This window comes from Paralichthys olivaceus, chromosome 8, assembly GCF_024713975.1.
Source record: "Paralichthys olivaceus isolate ysfri-2021 chromosome 8, ASM2471397v2, whole genome shotgun sequence".
Classification (NCBI taxonomy): domain Eukaryota; kingdom Metazoa; phylum Chordata; class Actinopteri; order Pleuronectiformes; family Paralichthyidae; genus Paralichthys; species Paralichthys olivaceus.
The window spans coordinates 20,739,752-20,752,644 of NC_091100.1; the positions used below are offsets into that span (position 1 = coordinate 20,739,752).

At 41.4% G+C, this 12,893-nt stretch overlaps 2 protein-coding genes across 9 annotated transcripts; both read right to left on the minus strand.

Annotated features, from left to right (window-relative positions):
* Nucleotides 1-334: 334 nt before the first annotated feature.
* On the minus strand, nucleotides 335-2,141 carry LOC109627680 (noggin-like). Its single transcript, XM_020084408.2, has one exon. It carries the CDS (start codon nucleotides 2,007-2,009, stop codon nucleotides 1,155-1,157), a length of 855 nt encoding a protein of 284 aa, XP_019939967.2. The 5' UTR covers nucleotides 2,010-2,141; the 3' UTR covers nucleotides 335-1,154.
* A 424-nt stretch (nucleotides 2,142-2,565) lies between these two features.
* On the minus strand, nucleotides 2,566-12,658 carry LOC109627679 (target of Myb1 membrane trafficking protein-like). 8 transcript variants are annotated; one of them, XR_011243810.1, is made up of 15 exons: nucleotides 11,844-12,658; nucleotides 9,407-9,491; nucleotides 8,752-8,830; nucleotides 8,393-8,542; nucleotides 7,195-7,329; nucleotides 6,950-7,099; nucleotides 5,954-6,070; nucleotides 5,684-5,817; nucleotides 5,530-5,572; nucleotides 5,247-5,379; nucleotides 4,467-5,120; nucleotides 3,571-3,646; nucleotides 3,374-3,433; nucleotides 3,221-3,260; nucleotides 2,566-3,103 (listed from the first exon to the last, which is right to left on the minus strand). XR_011243810.1 is itself a non-coding variant. In XM_069530260.1 (15 exons), exons 1-15 carry the CDS (start codon nucleotides 11,914-11,916, stop codon nucleotides 2,958-2,960), a joined length of 1,485 nt encoding a protein of 494 aa, XP_069386361.1. In that variant the 5' UTR covers nucleotides 11,917-12,658; the 3' UTR covers nucleotides 2,566-2,957. The 8 variants fall into 8 exon arrangements, 6 of the variants coding, with proteins under 6 accessions (XP_069386361.1, XP_019939965.1, XP_069386360.1 ...); XR_011243809.1 differs by having other exon boundaries at nucleotides 5,247-5,382; XM_069530260.1 differs by having other exon boundaries at nucleotides 4,467-4,530.
* Nucleotides 12,659-12,893: the final 235 nt, after the last annotated feature.

The window sequence follows — 12,893 nt, forward strand, 5'->3', positions numbered from 1 at the left end:
TAAATTTGAAATGGTACAATCAGTCAAACATTATCCTTGGATTTTTGATTTGGGAGTTGACATTATACTGATTCTTTGCTGTAAAACATTCACTAATATGTCACACCTTAAACAGAGGAGAGTTGGAGAGTCGTCAGTCTGTCATACAAACTGATATCACTGATATAGCCACTGCCCACATGACTTGAATGCAGCACAACCCTGGAGGGGCAGCTGGGGTTGTTTTGTTTTTTTCAAGCTTTACTGATACAAGACATTTACTTATCTTTGAAGGGGGAAGCTCTTGACAGGAGGCTGGAATTATATTAAATATTAAAAAAGTAGAGACACAGAGTGATTGAGTAGCATATATATATACAGTATACATGTATATACAGCAGAGTATCTTTTTATTCAGTCATGAAAACATTAGAGTAAACACATATTCAACATTCTATGTGAAAAGTGACTGAAAATGCATGATGCTTATATTTGCCTGTCCTGCATTACTGTTCATCCAATTCATCATCCAGATATAAACAAAGCAAAACAAACAGATAGCTCACACAAAAATATCTTCACAGACCGTTTTTTTAAAACAAATATCAAGTTACACATATTAAAGTTTACATTTGCGTTGTTCCACAGTCTAACCCCAACAACTGAAACACAAACCAAAATCTCTTAAATCATATTTACTCTCCTGAATTGAAAAATATCATAATAAGTTAATTTGTGTGATTATAATAACTTGCCTTGATAATACGTATGGCTCTTTTCTGCAGTAATACAATCTGCATGACGAAGTAATGTATCACCAGATTTGTAAATGATTGCTACTGACTTTGAAAGTATACAGCCCACATGCAAATAGAAATAAAACAATAAACTACGGATGGGGGTTACATTGTCCAATCATTGGTTGTCTGGTTGCCAAGTGATGTTGCTGAGAAAAAATTCCATTGATTATATTTTGCTGAAAGCCATGTACAAAACATGCAATGTCTCACTTAAAAAAGGTGCCTCAATAGCAACATAAAAAATTATTGTTTTTACTGTCACTGTTAAGTACCTTTTAAAAGCGCTATACAAATAAAATGTATTATTATTATTATTGTATTTAAACCGAGCTGCAGCTGTTGAGGATTGAAAATCTGAGGTGCTGAGAGAAACATTCATTTACATGAACATGTACATGCTGTCACCACAGGATAAGACACTTTCCTCCATAAACAACTCTTCATCGCTTCACTCGTCCCCATTTCTGTGCTGCCGTCATGCCTCTTAATCTTTCTAGATCCGTCACCTCCATCTCTGATCTCCAGGCAGTGCCAAGCCAGAATCTTTATGTGTGCTGTCTGAGCCGTCACACACTCCATTCCACTGGGAAAGGAGCAACTTCGCACTCGGTCCGATCTTTCGCAGTCTGTCTGTCGCAGCCAGCGAGGCCAGAAAACTGGGCCCAGGTCCTTCCACTGGTAGGTTAGTTCACACGTGGCCGAGCTCAGCAGCCAAGATCGAATCGAACTGGCGACATCTGGAGGGAGAGGACCAAAGTCGAGATCTGCAGCTTCCTTCTCCAGCTTGTGGTGATGGTTTGCTGCAGCATCTTTCAGCTCTGGAGGAGGATTCAGGCTAGAGGGTAATTTGCCAGACGGCTTGTCACCATGGTGCGAAAGCGGCATATCACCGTCACCCTCAGAGGCCTCAGGTGGCTTCTTTACAGACGTCCAGAACGGGTCGAAAGAACATCCAAGAAGACGCAGGAGGAGAGAGGGCCGGTGGTGTCTGGGTTTGGGCATGTCCTGATAATCCTCCATGTTTGTCAGCAGAGTATATGGACGCATTGGCTGCGAGGACAGGAGACTAGCTCTCAGGAAAAGAAATGGTAAATCCAAGCGTGAATCCTCCTGTTCTTGAGGGTTTGAAAGCTGATTCTGTGTTGAAATATTAGATGTAAGAGCTTCAAATTCATGTAGGAGGGACACAGAAATCCAGCAGAGACAGACACAGTTGAATGTTGCAGACATGATGCTGTGTCTGGATGAAGAAACACAGGAATGTAAGAATTGTTCCTCTAATCTTCCTTTTCACCCGTTCAGTTATAGGTTATCCTCTGGCCTCTTCAGGGACTCTGGGAACTCAACACCAGACATCCTTGAGCTCTTAACCAACAACATACTGAAAATTATGGCCTTATCGCACAAACAGCAGGCGTATTATGGAGTATGGCCAGAGCCCAACCAAAGCTCCCACTTCTCCTTCAAGGCTCTGGTGTTTCAGCAAACTAACCCGAGTGAAAACAAATACAGCACGGTTCTGCTTTGGTTTGGTTTCATGTAAATGTGTTGATTCCCAGAATTAAAAACAGAAAAAAACCTTCCACATATTTCACAAAACACAAAGGAAACAAGACATGGTGATTTGACCTCGATTTGCTGGAGCTGTGTCAACTACCCCGGACACAAGAACAAATGAAGAGTTTTCTAACACAAAGACGACACTGAGAGCAGATAGAAAACAGGCTCCAGGGATAATTCACTTCATGGGAGCTAAGAGAAAAACATGTGAAACAGAGGACAGATGAAACATGTTTGCAGGACAATGTCCCGTTTATTCTCATATACACAAAATTAGATTTCTTGTTGGAAGGCCTGCGATGGTGTAATATCAAATATATGTTCAACTGTAAACTCTTGTTCACATCGACATTAGAATAATACGTTTCATAAATACATCCACATAAAGTTGGTTATTCTTACAGAAAGGTACAAACAGCAGAATTAACTTAGAAATACTGCATACGAGTTGATAAGGCACTAATTCCGTTGTGTGTGTGTTTGTGTGTGTGTGTGTGTGTGTGTGTGTGTGTGTGTGTGTGTGTGCATGCGTGCGTGCGTGCGTGCGTGTGCGTGTACTCAGAGAAAACCTGACTTGGCTCAGCCTGTCTGTATGTGTAACCTTTCACGTTGCCACACTCAGAGTGAAAAAAGCTGGTCATGTGATCTGTCTTGTTGCTGGGTTGATTGTGGCGGCGGTCTGGACGCTGCGGGCGGCATGCTGCGAGTCCCCTGGCTGCTGTGGTCTGCTGCCTTCGCCCGATCCTCCAGAAACATATCAAATTCTGCAAGAGATGTTTACAGTTAAAGGTGTGTGTGTGCGTGCGAGTAAACACATAATAGAGCAGGAACTGCAAAACATTTTCACAATTAAATGGCGGTGATGCGGCCAAGTTACACACCTTCACTGGACACTCCCTCACACACTGAGGACTGCTCCTCCTGCATGTCCAAACACAAGAAAACACAAAAGGTTAAAGATCACTTCATACTTTTATCGATCATTCCCCCTCCTCACACTCTTTAATTCCTTAGAGAACTATATATAGTCTCACCAAATCGCAGGATAACCACTTGTCGATATCGTTCTGCAAAGAGTTTTCTTTCTGTGGCAACTAAGGGAAAAAGTAATCAAGAGACAGACATGAAGACACTGTGTTGTAGCTGCGTATGCAAACAGAAATACACTTTGTACTTTCAAAGGAAATATTCTGTTCACATCCATGTGTGTGTGTTACTGTGGTTCACTTACTCCTCCTGTGACCTGCAACCTGGTGTCCAGAGCTCCAGCGAGGCCTTCCACTGCTCCTGGGTCCTCATATCGGACACTGGACACACCCATCAGGGACATATTGTAATAACGTGATGCAACACAGGAGATATGGGGACAGACATGCAACACCCAGGTAGGAATCAAGCCATGGACTGGATTACAATTATGTGACATGCACTGTAACCATAAGGTTTTTTGTTGTTATCAGGGAAGGACTTCTTCATATGTGATGCAGTAAAAAAAATACAATTCATCAACTTAACAACAATATCTTGCCCTGATTCTTCATTTATATATATTTAAGGCTGCACACAAATATACAAAACACGTGTACTACTAGGACAAATTATATGATATGACGTCTTAAACCCCAATTCAGACCTGGTATTAACATCTGTCCTGAGTGATCCGAAGTGAATACACACATATGTATCCTAAATGCATCCTGAGATCCAATCACATACCACATTCAGAGGTGGTCTGGGACACATGTGGAACATTATTTTCACTGTGTGGATGCCAATAGGTCCTGGGCCACACATAGAGGACCACCTCCTCAGCTGACCTGCTACAGTTTGCTAGTGTTTCACGTATTTTTGAGCTTCTCAGTTTCCATATCCCGATTTGTTATTGGTCACACCACCACATAATGATTGATACTTTTCACAAACAAAAAAAGACAAGCATGATTATTTGCTTATAGAGCAGGAAAGTGAGATATGATCACAAGTGGTAACAGGAGACACATTAAGGATGTATTTTCATGCCAGGTGTGAACAGACCAACTTATTATTTACTTGTGACTGGATCTCTCAGGACGGATGTGAATACCAGGTCTGAACAGGACCTTTCTATCATCAGTTGGCACCACTCACCTTTTCCTCTGTTCAGCCAGGGAGCTGCCTCTGGTCTGAGCAAACATGTCAAACTCCTCCTCCTCTTCTGAAAGCAGACGGTTCACTCATGAAGTCGCAACTGAATTTAACAACAGCACTTCAACAACACAAATCTTCACATTATTTCTCTTTTTTCCACAGCAGCATGGATTTACAAAAAACACAACCAACAGAAAGCAAAGTACAAAAAAGTCAAGTACAAAAGAGGCCAAAGGGAATATTACAATGGCACTCACCTCTACCAAGGCCAAACAGCCAACTTACATTCAACGAAGCAGGAACAAGTTGCACACACTCATAGATATCAGTTCCTCAAATGTGATGCCTGATTTATTTTTAGTCAAGATTTATGAATTATTCACTGTTAAACCAAGAGTTCTTAATGCATCACGTAGTCTTTGTAAAATATTACTCACAAGCAAACAAAGGGACAGAGGTGAAACATAACCTCCTTGGTGGAGGTAATAATAACATGCTAGAATGAATAAACCCTCCTGACTGATCCTCGCACCACATGCACATCACATGGTACAACAATGCATTTTTTAAAGGATTTACTCTCTGGATCCACTGTGGCTTTTCCTACTATGTATATTTCCTTCCCATGTGATGTCCAGCCACGACATCCTGTTTCTTCCAGAAATATAACAAATATAATAAACGCTGGACTTTATTCACAAGAGATAATTCATGAAGATTTGCTGTTGCAAAATAAGTCACATACAGTTAGGAAGTTAAGGTCGGACAGCGTTCACTCACTGTGATTGGCCGGTTCCCTCTGATTGGTGGAGGTGCTGACCGTTGCATGGCTGGATGTTGTGATGACAGCAGGTTGGCTGAGAGCGGGCGGCTGTGGGCTGATGTCGATGAGGCTCGGGCTGCTGGTAGAGCTCTGCTGAGAGGAGGACACGACCCACTGGGTATTAGTAATCTCTAACAGCTCATGTGACAAAGAAAAGAAGTTTGCACCTCACAGCTTTTTGAGAAATGCAGTATAGCGTTCATTATTTCAAACAAAAGAGGAAGACAACATCTGTCATACCTGCTGAGGACTTGAGATCTGGGCCTTGTTAAGTCTGTCAAACCTAAAATACAAACATAATACAACAAACGTGACATTTAACAAAATGCTTACAGCTATTAAAACAAGCCCTTTCTGACTAATTTAAAACAGCAAAAGCTCGGCTGCAGCTCACCTCTCATAGCGGATGAAGGCGTTGTTGAGGTCATCGTTGACCACGAGCAGCTCTTCGATAAACCCTTCATCCAGCAGCTGGGGGATGAGCTCCATCACCCGAGTCTGCATGTTCTTACACACAGAGTACAGCTGCTGCTCACAGAGAGGGAGAGAAAAGTCAAGATCATTATTAATCCTTCATGTCATGTATTTCGTACATGTGGGGGCATGTTTTCCCCTCCTGTCACACTGTGATAAGACATGCTAGAGTGACACAAAGAGTACAGACTTGTAGCAGCTCTGTATCGTCAGGCTTGCTCTGTCCAGGTACGAGCTCATTCAGCATTTCAGACATCACTGTGAGATTCCCCTTCACCAGCGCCAGCTCGCTCCGCAGCTTCTGCTCCTGGATAAATGCCAAGAAAAATAAACAGTCATTTTACAGTTCAACCTTGATACAAGTGATACAAGCAACACAGTTATTATTTAAGTCTGATATGATTTGTCATAGCAGGAAATAAACAGATGGAATTAATAATGTTAACACTGGCTCTACTCCAGCATTTACTGCAACAGACAATGTTATACCAGTTCTTTAAAAGTTAAAAAGCATCTACTCAACCTCAGTTTCAGCCAGCAGATGAAAAGATTAGTTAAATGCAATTTAATTAATCGACTGATTGTCACATTTGCTCTTTTTTTTTGCAAAAAATGCTAAATGCTCTCATCTATATACTGTCATCAACATGCCACATTGGATTTTGGGAAATTGTGGTTGAAATGTTCTGATATTTCTTTTCTTAAAACAAGCCCTTAATTGATTAGGCTGGAAATGAGAAGAAAATAATCAGTGGTTAATCAGATCAAGAGGAAATCTTCCAGATAAGAGAAAGATTAATTGAACTTCTAGAACTAATTAAAGATACAGCGTTAGTCGTAATATTGGTGATTCAGAGTCTATTTTAAGTGATACTGCACAATTTAATGTAAACTAAATTATATGAATTTTCTTCGATGAAATACAGTAAGGCTCATTTTAATATCACATTTATTAACAACGTATAAACAAAATCTACATTTTGGGTTGAACATGGCTCATAAGGTTGCAAACCTTACAGGACCAGTGTTTGCTGAGAGTCAAGCATTTGGGACATCTCTACTTCATGACATTTTTGGATATTTAAAAAAGTGAAACACCCTCAAATTGATCGATAGTCGGTCAGACCTAGTTTTCTTCTTCGTTCTATGCAGTCATTGGCTGACAGCTGTTATTGTGCAGTGGTACCTGTTCAGCAGACAGAGATGCCGGGCTTTCATTGGGTTCAACTGGAGGTGAAGCGTTCGAAGTGGTCGCCCCTGAAGGAGCCTGTGGTTGTGACTGATGTGCAGGAGGAGCGACAGTGGTCGTGTCAGGAGTCCCGTTTTCTGGGATACTCTGCGAGATGAAAGCCAAGAGGTCCAGAATATTTAGATATGCACGCATCTGCTTTGATTTGATGTGATACTTATAAAATCTGCAAGCAGTCTGACCCTGTTTGGAGTGTGGATTGGGGAGAGAGCGTCCAGGTCCGTCATGGGGAACTCCAGACCTCGCCTCTTCAAGTCGTCATACACACACACCACCCCAGCCAAAGAAGGAGAGCTGCGAAATGCATCCGCCCAGGACTGGAGATGGGAGGGACAGCATATAGGGTCACATTGTAAGACTGAATCTTCTGTCCCGAAACAATAACACAGTAAACAGTCTAATACAAAGATCACATGTGGAGAACAAGAAAAGCAACAGGGAGCGAGAAGAGACAGAAATGATCCTACAGCATTTACAAGCCTGATTCTGTCTGATGTTATCACATCACTGGTTCCGACTGTGTAGCACAGGAATGCACAAAGTTATTTGAATGACAAAGAATACTGAAGATAACACTGTTGCACATGTCTGCAGACATAATAGAGTTCAACTTGAGTAAATATTAAAAGCTGTGGGATGTCAACACACCACTGAATTCCCTCATGCTACAGATGAGAACATTAAACCACATACACTTATTAAAGTAAAGTAAAGGGCAGAGTAGTGCTGACACAATAATGGTCAATTCATTATTTCAAAAGATTATTTCAGAGATTCCAGCCTCTCAGGTTTATAACATTTACATTTTCTTTTGTTTTTATGACAATAAACTGAACATCTTGGTTTTGAGCCAGGGATAGACCCAGAGGTGGGGCCAGGGCTATCTGAAATCTGATTGGCCTCTGAAGCACCCCCATCCTATTATATATGTATATATTGGATAATATATATTATATATTGTATTGTATTTTATTTTCTAAGCTTTTTTGTAAAATGTGCTGGAACACGGAAAACATTTTTTGCTCAAAGCTATAGACCTAACAGTAAACAATGAGCCCCTTACTGAATCAGGAATTGTGCAAGTGGGGCCTATATTTGTCCCCTCTGTGTGAATTGTGGCCCCTTTATGGCATCTGATTCAGAAAAATCTGAGATCTTCCACTGAGCTGCTATAGTTGGACAAAATGAGCTATTTGCAGATGTAAAACTGTGGTCTGTGAAGATGTGTCAGGTATGTCTCTTTACTTTTTTCTGAAATCTTTACAGACATGAATATTACTTCAAATTAAATAACCAGCAATTTAATTATTAATAAAAAGAATCATTAGTTGCATCAGACAGTTTCTATCTCACCGTCCCCTGAATGAATCATCCACTTACCTGTATGAGGCTGAGTACCCTGTCATGTAGGGCAATGGGTGGGTTATACTTGGGCAGAATGGAACGAACCAAAACCCCTTCAACGAACTCCTGTGATGTCACGAGGACATGGAAGCGGTGGCCGCAGTTCTTCACACAAGCCTCAAGAACCTGAGACCCATCAGAGAAAAAGACATATTTAAATCAAAATCAAAACAGGAAAATAAAGCTTCGGGCATTATGCTCTGATTACGAATGTTGATCCACTATAAGAATGTGCACTGAAACTATTGCCTCTAGGCCACCAGCCAATCAGGATCTGATCTCATGAACAAACTCATAAAACATTTATATACAATGACCAGCAGATGAAAACTCACAGTAAGGGCCAACATGATCTCTCTGAAGTTCTTGTTTCCTATGATCCTCTTCTTTAGAGCTTTGACTGCATCTCTGGGACTAACAGGGAAAACAAACTTTGCATCAGATGATCATTTAACTGAATTTTCCATGTTAATATTCTAAGAATTAAAAAAAGGAAATAATCATTCACAAAAAAAGAAAAATAGGTTTTCTGTTGCAGAAGCACTAATGTAATGCTATTCATGCTTCAAATGTTCAATGAAAAACACTCATGTGTAAATAAAAACTTTTAACTGTACACATCTAACTCCAGCAAACATACTTAAGACTTACAGTGACATTCTTCATAGCATTACAAACCAAACAGCAAAAGAAATACAGAACTGGTCTTTAACGTAATAATTATAAAAGCCAACGCCAAATTAAAAAGTATGTAATTGTAAAACGTAAAATTGTAATAGAGTGTATTAACTCTTCAGAAAGGTTAGGCAGTGGGCACCAGATCATGAGATCGTGCTGGCTGGCCTGGATTTGCCTCTTGAACCAGTAATCATGATACTGACTTGTACTGAGAGGTCAAGAACAGGACATTCTCAGTCTCCACTGACTCGTCTGCTCCACTGGAGAGAGAGACCAAAAATAACTGACCAGAGGAAAAGACTTCATCCCTACCCCTCGTCCGTCTCATTGATGATGTCACATATCTCTATGTTGAGCCCCCAGTCCTCTGACTGCAGAGCGCCGCTGGTTGCTCTTTCTGTCAACAGAGGGACAATTGAGAGAAGTTACAGTAATATTACTGACATGGGAACAGACATGTCACAATAACCAGAAGAAATACTACCAACGTCAAGATAACTGCGTCATTTTAGGCGGTCTTCTAAAGGCATAGTTCAGAAATCATTTGACGATAAATGAGTCAATTTATGTGTGGTATGATTTATATCCTTACAGTAAATGATTATTTTGAAATAGTGCTGACACTGTGATTAATCATATGAAGAAAGAAACAGGATCACCACATGACCATTTAAAGGTCTGTCTCCATAAGAGGTGTTTTTATTGTTATATCCCTGGATAATGCAAAAAAGTTCACATTTCCAGGTCTGATCGCTTGAGGTTACATTAAATAAACTGACAACTTAGTTTCAAATCTTTAGTACTTTTACAAAAAATATGCTACAGTTAAAGTTGAACCTGATTTAACCTTTTTGGTGACTTGGCTGAAGTATAAATGCGAGCACAATGCCAAATGTCACCCTTGTTGAACCTGATAGCAAACAGTGGCTTATTTACATGTGGTGTATCCGCTATTTATGCATGGTGCATTATGTATGCTCCACCAACTGCTGATGGAAACATCAGGCCCTTCAGCTGCTTAACACTACACTATGTTCACCAAGAAGTCGCTACCTTTGTCCAAATATAGTTGCTGGCCATAAAACTAAAACAACTATGGACACCCTCATAGTCAGTTTCTCCATATTCAAATAAAATGCTCAATAGCAACGCTTAAACAAAAGTATCTTAAAGTAGTGAAGGTCTGTGGATGACTTGCTATAGACACATTTCGTTCACTAGCTGAGTCCTCTAAATATGTGTTTTTTTCATCAAGATCCATTCCCTGGGAAATCTGAAAAATGTTAAAATGTTACAGAAAGGGAAAAATGATCCTGGATATGCCCCCTGATATGGATAAGCACATAATCTAATGGGTTCTTCCTTGGGTCATGGCCCACTCTTCTCCAAAATTTCATGAAAATGGATTGAGTGTTTTTGCTTAATTCTGCTGACTAAACGACAAACACCCTCAATTTTCCATGGTATATGTCTATGTATCTGTTTATATATAGGCCAAGCTCTCAAAATCCATCAGTTTATCGCTCTAGTGCCAAAAAGAAAATGTAATCTTTGAACTCAATACTGAAACATGCTGGTTGAGAGAATAAGTTTTCACCTCTGACATAAAAGGTTTAGCAATTAAAGCCAGCTTTCTTTGCACTCCACCCCTCACTGGCTCCTCATAATCTCCTTCATTCCTTTCCACCAACACCGCCCTCCAACCCCCTCGCAAAACAACCTTTACCACTGCCTTTCTCAATCCCATGGGCTCCCTCCCCTCTCCACCCTGCTTGCTGCTGCCTCCACTTCATGTGACTGTCAGCTGCTTCTGTTCGCCTTTGCCTCAGAAGAAGCTGAGGCCACGCTGACATCAATGTGCGAGAAAGTGAGAGAGGTTGCGGTAAGCGGAAGGAAGGAAGAGGAAGGCCGGCTTGAGATCAGTTGGGTGTGTGTTACTCTCTCACTAGTCATCACTGTCCTCATTGCACCAGGAGCTGCTGCAGGCCTCCAGTGGCATCGCACACAACAATCACTCTCAGTTCAGCTTGATTTGTATTGCATCAAATCACAACACATGTTATCCCGAGACATTTAACATTGTACGATCGAAACCATTTAAAATGATAGAGAAATCAAACAGTTCCCACAATGAGCAGCCCTTTAGTGACAGAGGACAGAGAGAAAATCTAAAATCATGTGGGTGGCCATGTGCCTCGACCGGTTGGGGTGAGAAGAGAAGAGTGGGGGAGAGAGGAAGGGAGCTGGAAAAGAGGGGAGGAGGGAGAGGGAGAGAGAGAGAGAGAGAAACAGAGCACCCTGCTGCCATTACTGAGGGGATGATTCTGCTTTAACTCTTGTACGACCTCTCATTTGCTTCTTGAGGAGCAGCAGCGATGACCTGACGCATCGGTTGTGAGGCTCTATCTGCACAAACACATCTGGGACTGAGGAAGTGACAGGAAACAACAAGCGCCTCTCTGATTCGCTGCACGAGTTGTCACTTTGCCACAGCGACCAATCACATTAAAGCCTGAAAACCGAGTCCCGCCTCCTCGGCGTCATCGTCTCCTCAGACTTTTCTTTTACGTGTGTGTCTTTTTTAAATATTTGAGAATGTGAAAGATCGAAATCAAAGCGCGTGTAGGTCACTCGAAGCCCCGCGGGTGCGGTTATAACATGTATCTACGTTACAGCGATGACGTTCATTGAATCCAGCAGATTATCTACTAACATTTACACGTAAAGTTTCAACAGCAGAGCGACTCACCGATTCTCTGGCCGACGGGCGTGGAGAAGGGGTTTCCTATGAGAAACTCCATCTTCTCCCCGAGTGAAAACATGCTGGCGGACTGTGTCCGCAGAGGTGAAGTGTGGAGGGCTGATCTGCAGTCTGTTGTTTCCTCACAGAGCTCAGACAACACCGCTGCCTCAGAGACGCACTGGCCCTGTGAGCGGTCACGTGAAAACACACAGAGCCAGGAAGCAGCATCAACACACAGCGCTGCCCTGTGATCACATCAACTCACACACACTAACTCACACACTGGATACACACACACACACACACATATACACACACACTAACTCACACACTGGACACACACACACATATACACTCACACTAACTCACACACTGGACACACACACACATATACACACACACTAACTCACACACTGGACACACACACATATACACACACACTAACTCACACACTGGACACACACTCACACACATATATACACACACACACACACACACACTAATTCACACACTGGACACACACACACATATACACACACACACTAACTCACACACTGGACACACACACACATATACACACACACTAACTCACACACTGGACACACACACACATATACACACACACTAACTCACACACTGGACACACACACACACAATAACTCACATACTGGACACATATACACACACTCACACACTGGACACACACATACACACACTATCTCACACACTGGACACACACACATACACTCACTGACTCACACACATACACACACACACTAACTCACACACTGGATACACACACACACACACTAACTCATACACAATTATATTCCCCCCAAAAAACAATTAAAGGAAGATTAATTAGTTTAGTGCTTTTAAAATACTCCACTGTAAATTGTAAAAGCAACATATAACCATACAAATGAGAAGTAAAGAGAAATCAAATAGACAATAGAAGTAAGAGAAACACAACAGTAAAAGCAACCATGCAATGTAAGAAATTGGTAAATCTTTGATTTTAGTAAAAGGCCATGGCAAACAGGAAAGCCCTCAGCA

What these genes read in the sequence shown, in the direction of transcription:
- LOC109627679 (XM_020084405.2), bottom strand. Translation starts at nt 11,916, where the DNA reads ATGTTTTCACTCGGGGAGAAGATGGAGTTTCTCATAGGAAACCCCTTC. An exon ending in GAGGGAACCGGCCAATCACA is followed by an intron (nt 4,534 to 5,246) that starts GTGAGTGAACGC and finishes GTCTGCTTTCAG; the next exon opens with AAGAGGAGGAGGAGTTTGAC. An exon ending in AGTGGTTATCCTGCGATTTG is followed by an intron (nt 3,261 to 3,373) that starts GTGAGACTATAT and finishes TTGGACATGCAG; the next exon opens with GAGGAGCAGTCCTCAGTGTG.
- LOC109627680 (XM_020084408.2), bottom strand. Translation starts at nt 2,009, where the DNA reads ATGTCTGCAACATTCAACTGTGTCTGTCTCTGCTGGATTTCTGTGTCC.